This window comes from Loxodonta africana, chromosome 4 (genome assembly GCF_030014295.1).
Source record: "Loxodonta africana isolate mLoxAfr1 chromosome 4, mLoxAfr1.hap2, whole genome shotgun sequence".
Taxonomy (NCBI): Eukaryota; Metazoa; Chordata; class Mammalia; order Proboscidea; family Elephantidae; genus Loxodonta; species Loxodonta africana.
The window spans coordinates 11,512,549-11,529,246 of record NC_087345.1 but is presented as its reverse complement, the minus strand read 5'-3'; the positions used below and the strand labels follow the sequence as shown (position 1 = coordinate 11,529,246).

Genomic DNA, 16,698 nt, shown 5'->3' with positions numbered 1-16,698 from the left:
AGCATAAGGAAAATAAAATCATTCTTAATCTTACCACACTAAAGGTATTTCTGTTATGGTAGGAAAATGATACATATCGCCAGTTGCTCTGAGAGGGCCTGCCCAGAACCGTGCATCACGCACTCACCCTCTCCTCTGGCCTCCTGAGGACCCTATCACGGAGGGGGTCCGCAGAGGGTCGCCGTTTGTGAATGTGAGGCAGCTGAGGCACCTGCCATTGATCACATAACTGCATGGTCATGACTAGGACTGAACCCTGGCCCCAACCCCCACGCTAGTGCCCTCCTGCTAGTTGACCTCTCTAGGGGCTTCCTCTGAGTTTTGTTCAACCAGATAGAAGGGACTATAGGCCACCTGGAGATGTTTTTCCCTGAACTCCTCCCACCCTTCCTTACGAAACCACATCCCTGCTCCCAGCTCGACCTCTGCGCTACCTTTATGTGCGCCGGCTCTTGGCAACAACAGGTCTCTGGCAGCCCTGGGCACCCCCCATCCTCTGCAGCAGGAGTGGGCGCCCCTCACCGGGGGGATGTTGGCAAGAGCTGAATGCTGGCAGGGCCTCTGCCTGGCCTGGCACAGAGCAGGCCTGTGATTGAAAGCGCTTTGGCTCCCAGGGTCAGCCCAGCGCAGAGAGCCTCACAGACCCATGGGAAACTCTTGGGGCAGCGTTCTCATCCCAGCCGTTCCTCCCATCCTGGCCCACTGGGTGCTTTCCTGGTTGCACAGTTGCTCTTTCCCGCTCAGCTGAAAGGAGAGCCCAGCCTGCTGGCGGCATTTCCATGTTAGCAACAGCAGGGGTGGTAATGTTACAGGGTCCTGCAGTGCTGGAACCTGGGCATGGCTGGGAGCCTGGGTCCCTTCAGCCCTGGAGACAACTGCCCACAGTGGCACCACCACCCTGGCTTTGTGGATCAGAATCTACATTCAGTCCTTTCTTCTGCAGAATGAGATTGATTTCTCTCATGTATTCAACAAGCACTTATTGAGCACTCGGTGTGTACCAGGCTCAATCCCGGTGCTGGGATTCAGTGTGAACAGAACGGACAGGCTCCCTGCTTCCGTGGGTCTCAGTCCCGTGGGGCAGATGCTGAACACACACAAATGAGTCATTGCAGGTGTGGCTGCGTGCTGTGGAGGGTCAGTGGAGGGCTCTGAAACCATGACAAGGAGGCCCGACTTTGAGTTTTTGGGGGAAAGGGAGGAAGGACCCCTCGAGGATGTGACATGTAAGCCAAGACCTGAACAAATAAGTAGGCATTAACTGGGGGAAGAACATTCTAGGCAGAAGAGCTTGTGCGAAGGCCCCGAGGCAGGAAGAAACGTGAAGCAGTTGTGGCTGGAGCTCAGTGTGTGAGAGGGTGGTAAGAGGTGGGCGAGGCAGGGCCTTGGGGGCTCTGCTAGGGACTGTGCGTGCCTCAGAGTCATTGAGGGATTTACGTAAGGGAAGGATATGGTCAGATTTACATATATCTGTAAAGGAGCCCCTGGCTGGGGCCCAGAGAGACAGAGTGACCTGTCCAGGGCCACACAGAGAGCCAGAGAGGGATGCAGGTTGAGTCCCAGCCCAAGAGTACCCCCCGCTCTGGGGCCCCCTCCTCTTCCCCATGCCCACAAAGATATTCGTGTGTGCGCCTCCTGCCCGCAGTATTGATTTTCTCAAGTGGCTGATTGGTAAATGAAAAAACCAGCGTGTGAATTATTCATTGGAAAGAGACCGCTCTTCTTTGGTCTCTGAGTCTCAGTTTCCCTGTGTATTTGTGGAAGGAGCTAGACCCCTCATTCTTCTCTGTCTGCCATTCTTTTCTTGGGGGTCCCACATGGGTCCTCAGGACAGTACGCAGTGAGTCTGGAATTTGAGTGGGGAGGCTGAATGGTTTCGAGGAGGTTGTATCAATGGGGAGCTGACAGTGAGTCTCTTCTCTGATGGGGGCATGGCTCTCCTGGCAAGTCTCATTCCTAGTGCCTCTGTAGGGACTCCGTGCAGCCCAGCACAGCCCCCTTCCTCCTGTTACACTGGTCACCCTTGTCTAGGAACATGTCATGTCTTCTAGAAAAATCCTGACCTCACATCAGCAGTGCTGTGAAGCCCTTCCCACCCAATGAAGCTGCCTTCAGATTACAGGCAGATGGTGGAACGGGCGCAGTGCAGCCATCAGTTGGTTATGTTTTGTGGAAACCGCTGTTTGAAAACAGTGGACCATTGGGCAGTCTTTCATTTGGGGCTTGTCAAGTGTGTTCCCAAATATTGAGCCCCTCCTGTGTGCCAGGCACTGGACCAGGTGCTTTCTCCAGTGTCATCTCATTTCCTCTTCCCCATAAGGGAGGGAGGTCTGTTTTACGTTAGAATGTAGCCCTCAGGCTCTGGGATTGGACAGACCTGGTGTCAGACCCTGGCTGCTCTGGGATCTCCAGCCCTTCACTGCTCTGAGCCTCTGTTTCATGTCTGTAAACGGGCTTGATGACAGTACTTCCCTCATGGGGTGGGTTATGAGGGTGTTTATCATGATGCCAGTTTCCTAGTGGACATTCAGTAAACATCAGCAGTTATTACAGCTGAGGCTCTGAGGCCCAGATGGGAAGGAGTAAACCAGGTGAACCATGGTGGAACTGGGGTGTTCCCTCTGCCCCCCAAATCGTGTCCCAGTCAGATATTCTTGTGGCAGTGTGCTCCTCCCCTGCTGGCCTTGTCTGAAGGACTTGACTGCCAGAAGGGCCCTTGGAGATTATTCAGCCCAGCTCCTTCTACAAATACACAAGGCTGCTGAGACTCGGAGACCAGGCCAGGGAGGGCGCTTCCCCCACCAGGTGTCCCAGAGCTGTCTTGTCCTTCTCCCCTTCTGCCCGCTGAGGCTGTAGGCCGACACCCAAGCCCTTTTGAGATTATTTTGAGAAGTTCTTCAGGAGAGGGCCTGGCACCAATGCCGGCATTTTGGAGTCATAGGGGAGGTGGGGGGAAGGGAGGGAGGAGGGCATGAACAAGGGTCATCCCAGACACAAGCCAGGTTATTAATGCTGTCATTATTGGTTGTCTCAACAGGACATAAACCAGGAAGTGTATAATTTCCTGGCGACTGCAGGTGCCAAGTATGGCGTGGGCTTCTGGAGGCCTGGGTCGGGGATCATTCACCAGGTAAAGCAGGGCTTGGCCTCCTTTCTAAGGGGGCGGGGCCCAGGCTGCAGTTAGGTAACCAGAGAGCACCTTCCACGTCTGTAGGAGGGGCGCTCAAGGCTCCTGACGGTGGGGGAGTGGGGGGAATGGGGTGGGGGGGCATCTCAGCCAGCCCTTAGGCTCCTCCTCCCCTCATTTTTTTTTAAAATTGTGGTGAAAATATACACAGCAAAAAAAATACACCATCTCAACAATTCCACATGTACATTCAGTGACACTGATTATACCCTTCAAGTTGTGCCACCATCTCGTTATCTTTTTCTAAGTCATTCCACCCCCATGACCATAAACTGCCTCTGAGCAAAAACTCCGCCTTTCCGCTCCCTCCCGCTCCTGGTCACCACTAGTAATTTTTGGTTTCTAAGCTTATTTCATGTAAGTGAGGTCATACAGTATTTGTCCTTTTGCTTCACTCAGCAACATATTGTCGAGGTTTGTTGACCCACGAGGTGGCACGCATCAGGACTTCATTTCTCTCTGCTGCTGAGTAGTAAGTATTCCGCTGTGTGGAATACTTTCATTTTCAATGAATTTCTTAATATGTTATACATTCTCGTTCTCCACGTAAGCAGTTAAAATCGTTCCTTCCGATTGCTCCACCCTGGAGAGTCAGCATTTTAAGTCTGGCATGTCTTTTGGTACCTCCTTTTTTTCTAAGCACGCACACGAGAACCTCTGTACCTGTAGGCTGTGTAGGCCATTATTTGTATTTTGCTTTTTTCCCTGAATCCTATTGCATGCATTGGTCCACAGCTTGCCTTTTTTATTTATTTATTTTTTTAATAGACTTTATTTTTCAGAGCAGTTTTAGGCCAACAGAAAAATTGTGCAGGAAGCACAGAGTTCCTATAGGCCCTCCCCCTGCACACTGTTTCTCCTACTCACACCTTGCTTTCCTGTGGGATATTGATGACAGCTGATGAACCAGGGGAATATATTGTCATTGAAGTTCACAGTTCACATTAGGGTGCTCTCTGTGGATTTTGACAAATGCCTGGTGTTGTGTGCCCACCATCACAGCACCATACAGAGCAGCTTCCCTGCCCTAAAAATGCCCAGGGCTCCACCTAGTCCTCCCCCGCCCCTGCCTCCAAATCCTAGGCCACCACTGAGCTCTTTACTGTCTCTAGAGTTGTACCTTTTCCAGAGTGTCACACAGCTGGACTCATACAGTATGTCAGCCTTTTCAGACTGGCTTCTTTGTATCCAGCTTGCCCTTTTCATTTCAGTAATAACTATAGCTCACATTTGATGAGCACAGACTGTGTGTCAGGCGCTGTACTGAGCACCTTAAAAATACCAACTCATTCGTGCTCACCACAACACTGTGAGGTCAAGGCTCTTAGTATCTACACCTCACAGATGAGGAAACTGAGGTACCAAGAAGTTAACCTGCTTACTTAGGGACACCCAAGCCTGGCTGTGCACCCAGGCAGGCTGGCCTGGCAGCCAGTGCGCCTAACCACTGTCCTGACTGTCCAGCCCAGTGCGAGCTCCTCCCACACCGGTGTACGTGGTGCTCCTCATTCCTTTGGGCCCCCTCGCTGCATCCTGTAGGATAGGGGCATCATAGGGGATGTGGCCAGGTCAGCTGGGGCTTTTCTTCCGGAGTCTCCCCTAGGGCAAAATTTCTCCTGTGAGTGTGTGTGCGTGTATTTCTGGGGAGGAAGGTGCTTAGCTTTCAACAGCGGGACTTTTGGGACTGCTGACCTGGTTTGTGGGTTGTGCAGTGGTCTGTGTGTGTCCGGGTCTGAAAACCTGCCTCTGCTGCTTCCCAGGGTACCCCTTGTTCCCCTCTCCATCCTAGGCCTCCCTTCCTGGCCTCCTTCAGGGTGAGCTGAGTCAGGCTGTAATCTGACCCGCCTGGGCTCCTACCCCACTCTGAAACCAGAGCCTGGGGATCACTGCTCTGTCCTTTCGGACCTGTGTCCTTGCCAGGAGGGGCTGCTTGGGGTGGCAGGCTGCAGGGATGTATGGGGCCAGAAAGCCTGTCTACCAGGGCTAGGGAGTCCACTGGGACCAAGCGGGGTGTCCTTCCATTTCAGCACAAGTGACCGAGGCTTCCCGGTGGCTCCTGGGCTAGGTTGGGGCTGCCCAGCCACCAGCTAAGCGGACAGCCTGATCTGCTCGTTCATTAACATAAAATCCCCAGGGCTCTTGTGCGTGCTGTGCAGCTTTACTTTTCTCTGACCTCCTGCTGTGGGGGGACTCTCCCGTCTCGGTCCAAACCTTTTCCTCTACCTTGAGCGCCCTGTCCCTGGCTGGCCTGACAGATCCCCCTCCGCATGTGAGGCCTCCTGCCTCCCCCAGGCCTGGCACTGGGGGCTTCCTCCCCTGTGTGCTTCTCTGTGGGACCCTTCACATCATGATCCCATTGGGTGCCAGGTGCTTTCCCCTGGACCTCATGTGCTGTGGGAACAGGGCCTGTGGCATGTTTCTCCGTCACTGGCTCTGGGCCCGAGGCCAGGTCGGTACAGAGTAGGTCCTCAGTATGGGTGTATGGAGGATGGTTGAATTACCAGTTTTATGTTCTAGGTGTTAGTCTTGGCCTAAAACACTCCCCCTCACCCTCATCTGCCCAGCCACATCCAGCCGACCTGCGAGGCCCCATCATGACCTGCTCCCTTGTGGCACTGTCTGCAGTCCTCAGGCCTGTGCTCACCTCCCCCTTCTGGGCACAGAGCACACTTGTGGTCTGCACAAAGTACCATCCTGAAGGTCTTCGTGGATCAGACCTCACAACCTTGAGGAGCTTTAGAGATTAACTGGTCTTCAATCCTTGCATGTGGCTGAAGCAAGGGAGTTTGTTAGGGTTTTCCCAGCACCTGTACACTTCTGCGGAAGGACCAGGTCTTCTACCTTTCCAAGAGACCTTGGCTAGATGCAGAGGCCCTGGGGTTTCTGCAACATTCCAGGAGCCCGCCCACCACCCAGAGGCTCCTGGCAGTTCACAGAGCCCTTTACACCTTGCTCTCACATCTCCCACCTGATCGATGAGCCACAGAATCTCAGATTATGGTTCTTGCTGACTTATAATTAATAAAAATACAAATGAATAAAAATGTCAAATTCCTGCTCTGTACCAAGCACTGTTGTTTGCTTAATACGCATGATCTCATTGAGTCATCGCAATAATCTGATGAGGTAGTTGTAGTTGTTAGCTGTCTTTTATAAATGAGGACACCGAGGTTTGGAGAGGCAATGTGAGTTGCCCAAAATCCTACCACACATGGCAGGAGGTGGAGCCAGAGCTTGAGCCTGGGACATGAGCCTCCTGTCATGGAGCTTCTCCCAGAGTACCCTGCAGCCCTTGAAGTACCCAGCACCTCAGAGGAGCTCGGGCACTGGGCAGGGCCATGCTTGGGTAGCCAACCCTGTACTTCCACTGCCTTTGTTATCAAAGGTTTTGGGGGAAACATTCACTGCCAGTCCCTTCCCAGACGGAATGTGTGCCTCAGTGAGAACACATAGCCCTGCCTTCCTGTGAAACGGGAAAGACAATGAGGAAGTAAAACAGGACACATTCATACCCCTGATTTCTGCCTCCTGTCTGAGAGCTGGTCGTCTTGCTGGTGCCAGCCACCAGGGTGGAAAGGTGTACACACTGGTGAGGCAGAGCCCTGCCTGGCTTTGCCCAGAACTACTCTGTGTGTTTGCTTTCTCTTGACTCTGTCTGGGGCCTGCTTGGAGGGTGCACCCCAAGGCAGCATTGGCTTCACAGGCCCTCAATGCAGTGCCTGACAGCCGGGGCAGCTGGACCCTCCTTCCTGGCTCCTCTCGGTCTTAGAGCGGTCAGAGGTAGTCTCCGGGGTGGGAAGACCATGGACTCTGGCACTTGTCTGACCCAGACACTCTTGAGCAAGTCACTTCATTTCTCAGAACCGCCTCCAGGATGTGGAGGTGGGAGGAGGCACCCTCTATGCTTCAGCCCAGCAGTGGAAAACCATGTGACCACTGTGCTCCCATCCGCTGCCGTGCACATTCTTAGGTGCCTTATGGGGGTTGGAGCCAGTTCCGGAAAGAATTGTCCACCTCTTGAGAAGCTGGATAGGCACACCGCAGACCCTGCACAGGCCATCATATGACACATGGAGTGTTGTCAGGAGCGCCTCACAGAGTTACGTTTGTCCCTGGACCCATCACAGGGTACATTCTTCTATCCCAGTTCATCTGGTTCTCACCACAACCCTGGGTCAAGGTGGTGTAGGTGTTCTTATTCCTGTGCCAAAGGTAAGGACCAGAGGCCAAGAGGTCATTGACGGGCTCAAGTCCTGCAGTTGGGAAGTATCAGAGCAGCTCAGGAGCCCAGGCCACTGTCCCCCGAGTCTCTGGTTCTTCCTGGCCACATTAGAGCTACCCTGTATTAAATGGTGCTGCCCCACTTGAGCCCACACTGGAGGAGTGTGGCCCTGTGTCGTGGGCACAGCTTCGCAGACCCCTTTTGGGCCCTACCTCCATTCTCCTGCTGAGGGCCTCTCGGCTTAAGATGTTGGATTCTTTTTCAGATCATTCTGGAAAACTACGCATACCCTGGGGTTCTTCTGATTGGCACTGACTCCCACACCCCCAATGGGGGAGGCCTGGGGGGCATCTGTATTGGGGTTGGGGGTGCCGACGCAGTGGACGTCATGGCTGGGATCCCCTGGGAGCTGAAGTGCCCCAAGGTGAGGATGGAAGGATGCGTTCTGGGGTGACTGGGAGGGGGGAGCATGTGGGGGATGAATGTAAAATCTGATAGTCAAAAGGAATGGGGGGCCTAGGGCAGCCTCAGAACCCTTCGGGAGGGAGGCGGGAGTAAGTCAGCAGACATGAGAATTGCAGCAAGTAGGTGCCTTGACTCCCTAGTTGGATGTGGCCCAGCCCATGGCCTGTAATTGCGCTCTCTCGCCCTCCTGCCCAGGTGATTGGTGTGAAGCTGACGGGTAAGCTCTCTGGCTGGACCTCCCCCAAAGATGTGATCCTGAAGGTGGCAGGCATCCTCACAGTGAAAGGTGGCACGGGCGCCATTGTGGAGTACCATGGGCCTGGCGTAGACTCCATCTCTTGCACTGGTGAGGAGGTGGCCGCAGGATGTGGCCCTCAGCCTGCATTGGGCCTCTGGGGCCTGCAGTTGAGCAGTGGAAGCAGTGAACTGCCGTCCCCTAAGATAGTCTGGGGACTTGGCGAGACTCACTGGGTGCTCAGGAGATCCAGTCATAGACTTAGAGGTGGAGGCGAGTTTGGAGGCAGACCTAGAAATTGTCTGGTCCAGGCCCTGCCTTACACAGATGAGGAAAGGAGATGAGAACCCCCTCAGGGAGAGCAAGTAACCTCCCTGTGGCCACACAGAGTTAGAGGCCAAGCCAGGACTTCAGGAGCTGGGCTCTGGCCGTGGCCCTGAGCTACCTTGGGTGATCAGAACAGGAACTCCCAGAGAGACCAGAGGTGGGAGGTGGTGGTGGGAGTGGGGAGTCAGCCCACAGCTTTCCTGGCTGGGGTTTGAGCCTCGCTCATTCCCTTAGAGTAGAGATTATAGAAGACAGTTAGCCTCCAACACAGGAAGGAGCCAGCTCATTTCTCCCCACTGTTCGAGGTGGCCTGGCATTGCTCTCTGGCCCTTGAGACATCCAGGGACGGGGAACAAGCTTGTCCAATCTAGACTTTCCGAGCCCCTCAGAGCTGCTGTTCCACCAGCCCTTGTACCACCGCCCCCCCCCAGTGGTGAGGGGCTCACTCTCACAGGTAGCCCTCCACCATTGAACAGCTCTGCAAGGAAGTTGATAGCAAGCCCACACCCGTGTCCTAGCAGCCCCGTGCCGCAGTGTTCTGAGGGCAGTCAGTGTATCTGTCAGCCTTGACTGTCCCGGGTGATGCTCTGTGACGCAGACAGTAGATGTTATTCCAGTCTTCCTGCTGATAACCTGAGACCCAGAACAGTTTCCATGTAGCAGTTTGGCGTGGCTGGAAGAGGGAGGCCTGGATGTGAGCCAGACAGACTAGACACGAGTGCCAGCACCTGCATTTGCTTTATGATGTGACCTTGAACCTGTGTGAGCCAGTCCCCACCTGCACAGTGGACACAGTAACAACTGGGCAGTGTCTGGCCAGATGGGCCTGTGGGACCTGGTGGCCATCTCCATCTGGTCTGCAGAGTGTTCTGTCCATCCTGCTCAGTGGCCACTGAGAGCCAGGACATTGAGTTCTGGCTCCTGGGCCTCCCTTCCCTGGCCCTGGTCTTAGCCCTCGGCTGTAGGGATGCATGTCCCCTGCCCCAAGGCCTGGGGGGCCGTGCCTAGCTGCTCAGCCAGCCCCACGAGTTCTGTTTACCTGCAGGTATGGCGACAATCTGCAACATGGGTGCAGAAATTGGGGCCACCACCTCAGTGTTCCCTTACAACCACAGGATGAATAAATACCTGAACAAGACCGGCCGGGCAGGTGAGCTGGCCGGGCAGGGTGTGCGGTCAGAACAGTTGGATTGCACACTCCTTCCCAGGGTACCCTTGAGTGGGTGCTGTTCCCCCAACCTGGTGTCTCATGACTGGCTTCAGAGGCTCTGAGAAGCCACTGAAGGTGTATGGAAGTTCTGCGTGTGTGACTTTACTGAGTAGTGTGTCTGTGGCTGTCATCAACTTCTTAAAGGGGTCAGTCATCTGAGTATGAGATGTCTCTGCCTCAGGATTGGAATTTGAGTTTGACCTGGGAGGATGGCTGAATGCTAGGTCTTCTTGGCCTGGCTCCTGGTGCCCCCACACGAAGCTTCAGAAATGACCCAGATCTGCTTCTATTTGTAATTCTTGCTGTAGCAGGGGGAGGAGAAAAACACTGGGACAAGAACCACTTGCCCAGCCTCCCCCAATGCTACCCTCAGGCCATTCTAGCTGGGCTTCCTCCCCCATCACCTCCCCAGGAGGTTCTAGCTCACCTTTCTCCCCCATCACCCTCCCCAGGAGGTTGTAGTTGGCTGGAGTTCCTTCCCCATCACCCTCCCCAGGAGGTTCTAGCTCGCCTTCCTCCCCCATCACCCTCCTCAGGAGGTGCTAGCTAGCCTTCCTCCCCATCACCCTCCCCAGGAGGTTCTAGCTCGCCTTCCTCCCCCATCACCTCCCCAGGAGGTTCTAGCTTACCTTCCTCCCCTATCACCCTCCCCAGGAGGTTGTAGATGGGCTTCCTCCCCCATTACCCTCCCTAGAAGGTTCTAGCTCACCTTTCTCCCCCATCGCCCTCCCGAGGAGGTTGTAGCTGGCTGGGATTCCTTCCCCATCACCCTCCCAGGAGGATGAGCTGGGGTGGGGGAGGCAAGGTCTGGGGGAGAGGTCGTTGGCACCTGTGGAGGGAGGTGAACAAGGCCATTGGGTAGAGCCAGAGGCTGGGGCCCTGGGGACTGCTCCTCTGTTTGCTTCTGTCGTCAGAGCACATGGATTCCTGTCTGGAAGGCCCTTCCCCTCCCTTTATCAAGTAACTTCTCCTTCAAAATTCCATCTACTCAGCTTCTCAGTAGGGTGTTTTTCCTCTGAGTCTCTACATTCATGTGTCTCACTGATAGCTCCTCGCTAGATTGGAGCTCCTTGGGGCCAGGAGAGTGCTCTGTGCTATTTCGTTCCTTCATTTGTCCTCTCAGTGCCCAGGGCCTGGCATCTGGCAAGTGCCAGGTAACGGATGGATAGATGGACAGACGGATGGATGGGGCTCTGAAGACCACTTTCTGGTCCACATGCTTCAGCCTCCTCCCTTGTTGATTTCAGACATTGCCAGTATAGCTGAGGAATTCAAGGATCACTTGGTACCTGACCCTGGCTGCCATTACGACCAACTGATTGAAATTAACCTCAACGAGGTGAGGAAGGGAATCAGGTCCCAGGAATTTCTGAGGGTGGGGAGTTTAGGCGTCACTGGGGGCTTCTAGTGGCCACTGGTTCTTAGCACTCAGGAGGATCAGGGTGGGTCCCTGGCTGCCCAGCCAGCAGACTCTTGGGCCTTTGGTGCCCAGTACCCCTGCAAACTGCTGCCTGAAGCAGGCTGAAACGGAGATGGGCTGGGTCTGGGGAGACATGGCTTCGAAGTGCGGGGAGGTGGCTGGTTTAGAACAGTTGATTTGCCCCACATCAGCTTAGCAAAGCCCAGACTTGGCCCTGGGGGGTTTTCATCGGTGTCAGAGCTCATCAGCCCACCTGTACAGGGGGCTGAGCCAGGTTGGGGCCCTGAGGGCTGCAGGCCAGAGCTGGCATCGCAATGCCAGAAGAAAGGCAGGCTGTAGGAACAGAAGCAGCAGAGCAGAAAGGTCAAGGCCTTGGGCCCTGAAGCCAGTCTGCATGGGTTCAAATCCCAGCCCTGCCACTTCACCTCTGCAGGCCTCACTTCATCATCTGTGAAACATAAGGCCCTTGCGGGGGTTAGTAAATTAATTCATGAAATGACCATTGCTAACACTTACCAAGTGCTTACTGTGTGCCTGGCACTTTGCTCAGTGCTTCACATTTATTAATAAGTATGAGCACATGAAGGAGCCCTGGTGGCACAGAGGTTAAGCACTCAGCTCCTAACTGAAAGATTGGCAGTTCGAATCCACCAGCCACTCCTCAGGACAGATGTGGCAGTCTGCTTCTATAAAGATTACAGCCTTGGAAACCCTATGCAGCTGTTATACTCTGTCCTATAGGTCACTACTTGTCAGAATCAACCCGATGGCAATGGATTTTTTTTTTTTATGAGCACGTTTTTACATGTCAAAACAGTACATTTTTGTTAAAAGATTCCAAAGGCAGCAGCATGGTAGGGGGGATAATGGCCTTAGGAAGCTGGCAGCCTGGATTCCGTCCATGCCTCTGCCATCTCCAAGCTTGTGTGTCTGTGAGCAGACACGTCGCTTCTGAGCTCCAGCTCCTTCCCTTGCAGAGTGGGGATGATATGAGTTTGCAGGCCAGGGGGTTCCTGACGCCGGCACCTGAGCAGAGCCTGCTGAGGCTCAGGGGCTTCTGTCACAAGGGCTGAGCCCTAGGAGAGGAGTTGGCTTCCCGGGGCCTTTGTAGGGACTTGGCAAGTGGGAGCCAGGCAGACCCTAGAGGGTGGAAGCCATCCACGTGCCAAGGTGAGGGCTCACTCTGCTCTTGACACGCCTTGCATCTTTGTTTCCTCAGTTGAAGCCGCACATCAACGGGCCCTTCACCCCCGACCTGGCCCACCCTGTGGCAGAAGTGGGTAATGTGGCCGAGAAGGAAGGATGGCCCCTGGACATCCGCGTGGGTGAGCACCTCCCACCCCTGTCAGGCACGGGTGGCTCAGGTGTAGAGGATCACCTGTACCACCATGGGGTCCTTGGAAAGCAGGCGCCTGCTGAGGGAGTGTTTTCTTTACAGCTTTTTTAAAAATGACCTTTCCTTAGTATTATGGAAATATATGTTCACCATAGAGAATATTAACAGCAAGAAGAATTTTAAAATACCCCTCATCTCAACTCCCAACCAGAAATGAGTGTAGGAGAGACAGCTTTTCTTGCACACTTTTCCATGTGTACGTTTCTTTGTTTTACAAACATGTAACCATGCCAACCATGCCATCATATAGGCTGCTTTATTTTACTTACATGCTGGCATGTTAATAGAACCAACATCTGCCACTTTAGGGAGGCGGCACAGTACAGCTGGGTGACCTGTGCCTCAGTTCCCCATCTGTAAAATGGGGCTGTCATACTTACAGCCCTGGAAAGTTGTTGCGAGGGGTGAATGAGTTAATACGTGAAAAGTGCTTTCTACGGCGTCTGGCAAAAAGTGTTGCAAAATAAGTGTTCACTCTTATTAGTTGAATAAATTAAAAAAAAAACTGGTGTTTTAATAATTTGAAAAAAAAAAAGACACGGAATTGATAGGAGACTGTCTTGGTATTGGTGGACAGTGTAATGTCTAGTTTTTATTGACTTTTTGAATAACTTTGATAAACTTTTTAAAAGCACTTTCCCCCCTGATTATAAAACAATAAAAAATCAAAGAACACTCAGAAGTCTAAAAGAAAAAAACTAGCATCCACTAGAAGCCCCAGCAGCGGTGTTTCGGTGTGAGCCCTGTAGTGTGTACACACATACACTTGGGTGTTCAGAAACACAGGCCGTATATGCACATGTGCTGTTCAGAGTCATGTTTAATGGCTTCATTATCTTCCATCACATGGCTGTCCTTTATTGGTGGGTATTGAGGTTGCCGTCAGTTTTTGTCTGTTAAAAACCATCTTTGGCCCAGCATAGTTAGACTCTGTCTTGGCCAGGTCTAGATAATGTGAGGTCAGGTGGAGACCTCTGGTTACTGTCTCCTTCTGACCTCTGACCCCACCACCCACAATGCACCAGGTCTGATCGGCAGCTGCACCAACTCCAGTTATGAGGACATGGGGCGCTCGGCAGCTGTGGCCAAGCAGGCACTGGCCCACGGGCTCAAGTGCAAGTCCCAGTTCACCATCACACCAGGCTCTGAGCAGATCCGTGCCACCATTGAGCGGGATGGCTATGTGAGTGCCCATGTATCCCTGCCCCCGGCCCCCCTACCCACCACGGAATAATGTGACCTCAGGGCAGGACAAGCCACAGCCTTATCAGCCCCAGGGCTGGAATAGGTCCGGCGGCCACCCTGGGTTCCAGTGCAGCTCTTTGTCCCTCAGGCTGCTGAGCCACCCTTTCCCATCAGCCACCTGCCGACCATTGTGTCCCCTCCTCTCCCTGCAGGCGCAGATCCTGCGGGACGTGGGCGGCATCGTCTTGGCCAACGCCTGTGGCCCCTGCATTGGCCAGTGGGACCGGTGAGGGATAATGCCTCTTGGTGCGGAGCCTCAGATGTTGGGGGCCATGTTACTGGGGTGGAGAGAAGAGACTCAAGCCCAAGGCTTCTAGCTTCAGGGGCTAGTGCACATGTGAAGGTTTTCCCAGGCATGACTTGAAAGTTGGGCTGGAAGGAAAGAGGAAGAGCCCTGGAGAGGTGCTGAGTGGCCATGTGGCCTGGACTGGCAGGAGGCAATCCAGAGAGCCACATCTGAATGGACAGCCAGGGGCTCGGATGGACCTCTGAAAGGAGGTGGCTTGGGGGGGTGGAGGGAGCACTGGGTCAGGAGACCTCGGCCTGGGTCAGGACTTGCCACTGTGTGGTCTCAGCCTGCCTGGGGGTCCCCTGCTCTGTATTTGTGAGTCCCGTTGAGGAGGCCATTTCTTCAGGGTCGTTCCTTTCCCCTCCTCTATCATGAGCTGGACACGTGCTGCAGGAACCCAGCCCGTCTGGCCTCAGGAGGGGACGGTGGTAAGGCCAGGCGTCCCTAACCCTGTCCCTTCTGACCTGGCAGAAAGGACATCAAGAAGGGGGAGAAGAACACCATCGTCACTTCCTACAACAGGAACTTCACCGGCCGCAATGATGCCAACCCCGAGACCCATGCCTTCGTCACATCCCCGGAGGTGATGCTCTCCCCAGCCAGGCGCTAGCCAGGGGCTGCCCCTGCAGGCCCTGCTGGAGGGTCAGGGGAGGCAGGAGATGGGCTTGGGTCAAGAGCTTCTAACCCCATGGGCAGCTGAGGAGCATGGGCATCACAGGGCAAGGGGTTATCTGAGCACCTCACTCCCTGGGCGCTTTCTGTCCGCCCTCCCGCAATTGTGAGACATTTCACTAGTACAGTTAGTGGTTAAGACCATGGGCTCTGGGGTTGCACCCTTCTCGTGAACCTGACGGGGTCAGTGGGCACAGGAAAGTGGCATGACTTGGCCAAACTCATCAGCTAGCTAGAGGAGGGCCGGGATTTTTCCCAGATGGAGAGAGTCCAGAGCCCACTGAAAGTTAGGTCTCGTGGTTGTGACTGTTGAACGAGCACGTCAGGGTCCTGCCACACCCACTGTCAGCACGTGGCCGCTCTTTCTTGGCTTGGGTTTTTAAATGAGAGTTTGCTAAATGGCCCCTTCTGAGTGTTCAGTGCCCTGCCCACCTAGGGGCATTTCCATCCACCTGCCATTCCTGTGCCCGTGGCCCAGGGTGCTGGGCCTCTCCCAGTCCCGGGGTCCCACCCATCTCTGCTGTGCTGTGGTCCCTGCTCCCCAGGAGCCTGCAGCCCAAGGCCCCCAGCGGGGAGGGGCAGAGGCTAGAATCGCCCTGGGATCTGTGAGTCCTGTGCAGGCCCAGTGGCCTGTAGACCCACGTATGTTCCTGCAGCTCCAGCTTCTGAGAAGAGGGCTCTGGAGGACTTGAGAATGTCCTGAGCCCCGTTCTCAGTATTTGTCTAGGCTTCTGCTGGGTGGGGTACAGGAGCGGTGTTTGGTGCTGACCAGCAAGCCGGCCACTCCATTTCAGATTGTCACAGCCCTGGCCATTGCCGGCACCCTCAAGTTCAACCCAGAGACTGACTTCCTGACAGGCAAGGATGGCAAGAAGTTCAGGCTGGAGGCCCCGGATGCAGATGAGCTTCCCCAGGCGGTGAGCAAGCGCTGCCGCCCTCTGCTGGCAGCCGCCATGAATGCCTGGTGCTCCTCGTGCCAAGGCACTTCTTTCCACCATCTCACCCACCCCCTGCGCGGGAGGGGTGAGAACGAGGCAGCTCTGTTGACTTGGGAGGGATGAGAACGAGGCAGCTCTGTTGACTTGGGAGGGAAAGGCTTGGGGCGCAGGGGAGCTGGCCTCGCAAGAGAGGGAGCTAAGGATCCAGCACCCAATATGTCCTTGTTCCCTGCTGCAGGAGTTTGACCCTGGGCAGGACACCTATCAGCACCCCCCCAAGGACAGCAGTGGACAGCGGGTGGACGTGAGCCCCAGCAGCCAGCGCCTGCAGCTCCTGGAGCCTTTTGACAAGTGGGATGGCCAAGACCTGGAGGACCTGCAGATCCTTATCAAGGTGAGCCGTGCGGCGGGGAGCACACCCCCAGCTGGCCAGGGGCCCCAGCTCCCTGAGCCTCAGCAGGGCCATTAACTGCTGCTGCCCCTAGAAGGAGGAGGGGAAAAGCCGGAGGGCAGGAATGGACGTTTGGCTACAGAGGAGAGAGGGCAGCGCAGCCCAGTGTTCCAGACCCTTCTCCATGGCCCCATGCTGGGCGGAGCTGGCTCTGGCCAGCCACAGTCTGGGGCTCTCAGCCACCCGGCAGCAGCTGGGGAGAGCCACCTTAGTGGGGTGGGCAGGCGTGACCCCCACACATTGATTGTTGCTACAGTTGGGCATTAGTGGGTGTGGCCTGTTTGGGAGCCAAGTAGACGCCAACCATTGAGGTGTGGCCAGCAGCTTCACACCCGCTTCAGATGTTAATACCTGCTGTTTACAAAGGGGTCTGCAGGCACTCTGTGAGCCAGTACTGTGCCCACATGGCAGAGGAGACCACGGTGCCTCCTGGCGATGCAGGTGTGTCCCTGGCTGCTGTGTCTGCCATGGGGTCTGTGGCTGGCCTTGCAGTCTGAACATCTGAGCTGGGAGCCAAGCCCTATAGGGCAAACAAGCGAGCACTGGCTGTCTTTCCCAACCAGCCTGTGCCCCCACTGAGCACCCTGTCCATGAGGGAGCATCCCATCCTGGAGATCTCACTGAGCAGCTGAAGCCTTGAG

The 16,698-nt window shown here is 54.9% G+C and overlaps 1 protein-coding gene across 3 annotated transcripts in view; it reads left to right on the top strand.

The window, feature by feature from the left end:
• Positions 1–16,698, top strand: part of ACO2 (aconitase 2) — a 60,725-nt gene that overhangs the window by 41,109 nt on the left and 2,918 nt on the right. For all 3 annotated transcript variants that reach the window (XM_064283448.1, XM_010599304.3, XM_064283449.1), the window contains exons 4-14: positions 3,038–3,130; positions 7,675–7,833; positions 8,070–8,220; positions 9,482–9,586; positions 10,894–10,985; positions 12,286–12,391; positions 13,488–13,645; positions 13,860–13,933; positions 14,468–14,579; positions 15,463–15,585; positions 15,845–16,000. In XM_064283448.1, the coding sequence (XP_064139518.1) occupies positions 3,038–3,130; positions 7,675–7,833; positions 8,070–8,220; positions 9,482–9,586; positions 10,894–10,985; positions 12,286–12,391; positions 13,488–13,645; positions 13,860–13,933; positions 14,468–14,579; positions 15,463–15,585; positions 15,845–16,000 (1,329 nt within the window). The remainder of the gene's footprint in view (positions 1–3,037; positions 3,131–7,674; positions 7,834–8,069; positions 8,221–9,481; positions 9,587–10,893; positions 10,986–12,285; positions 12,392–13,487; positions 13,646–13,859; positions 13,934–14,467; positions 14,580–15,462; positions 15,586–15,844; positions 16,001–16,698) is intronic.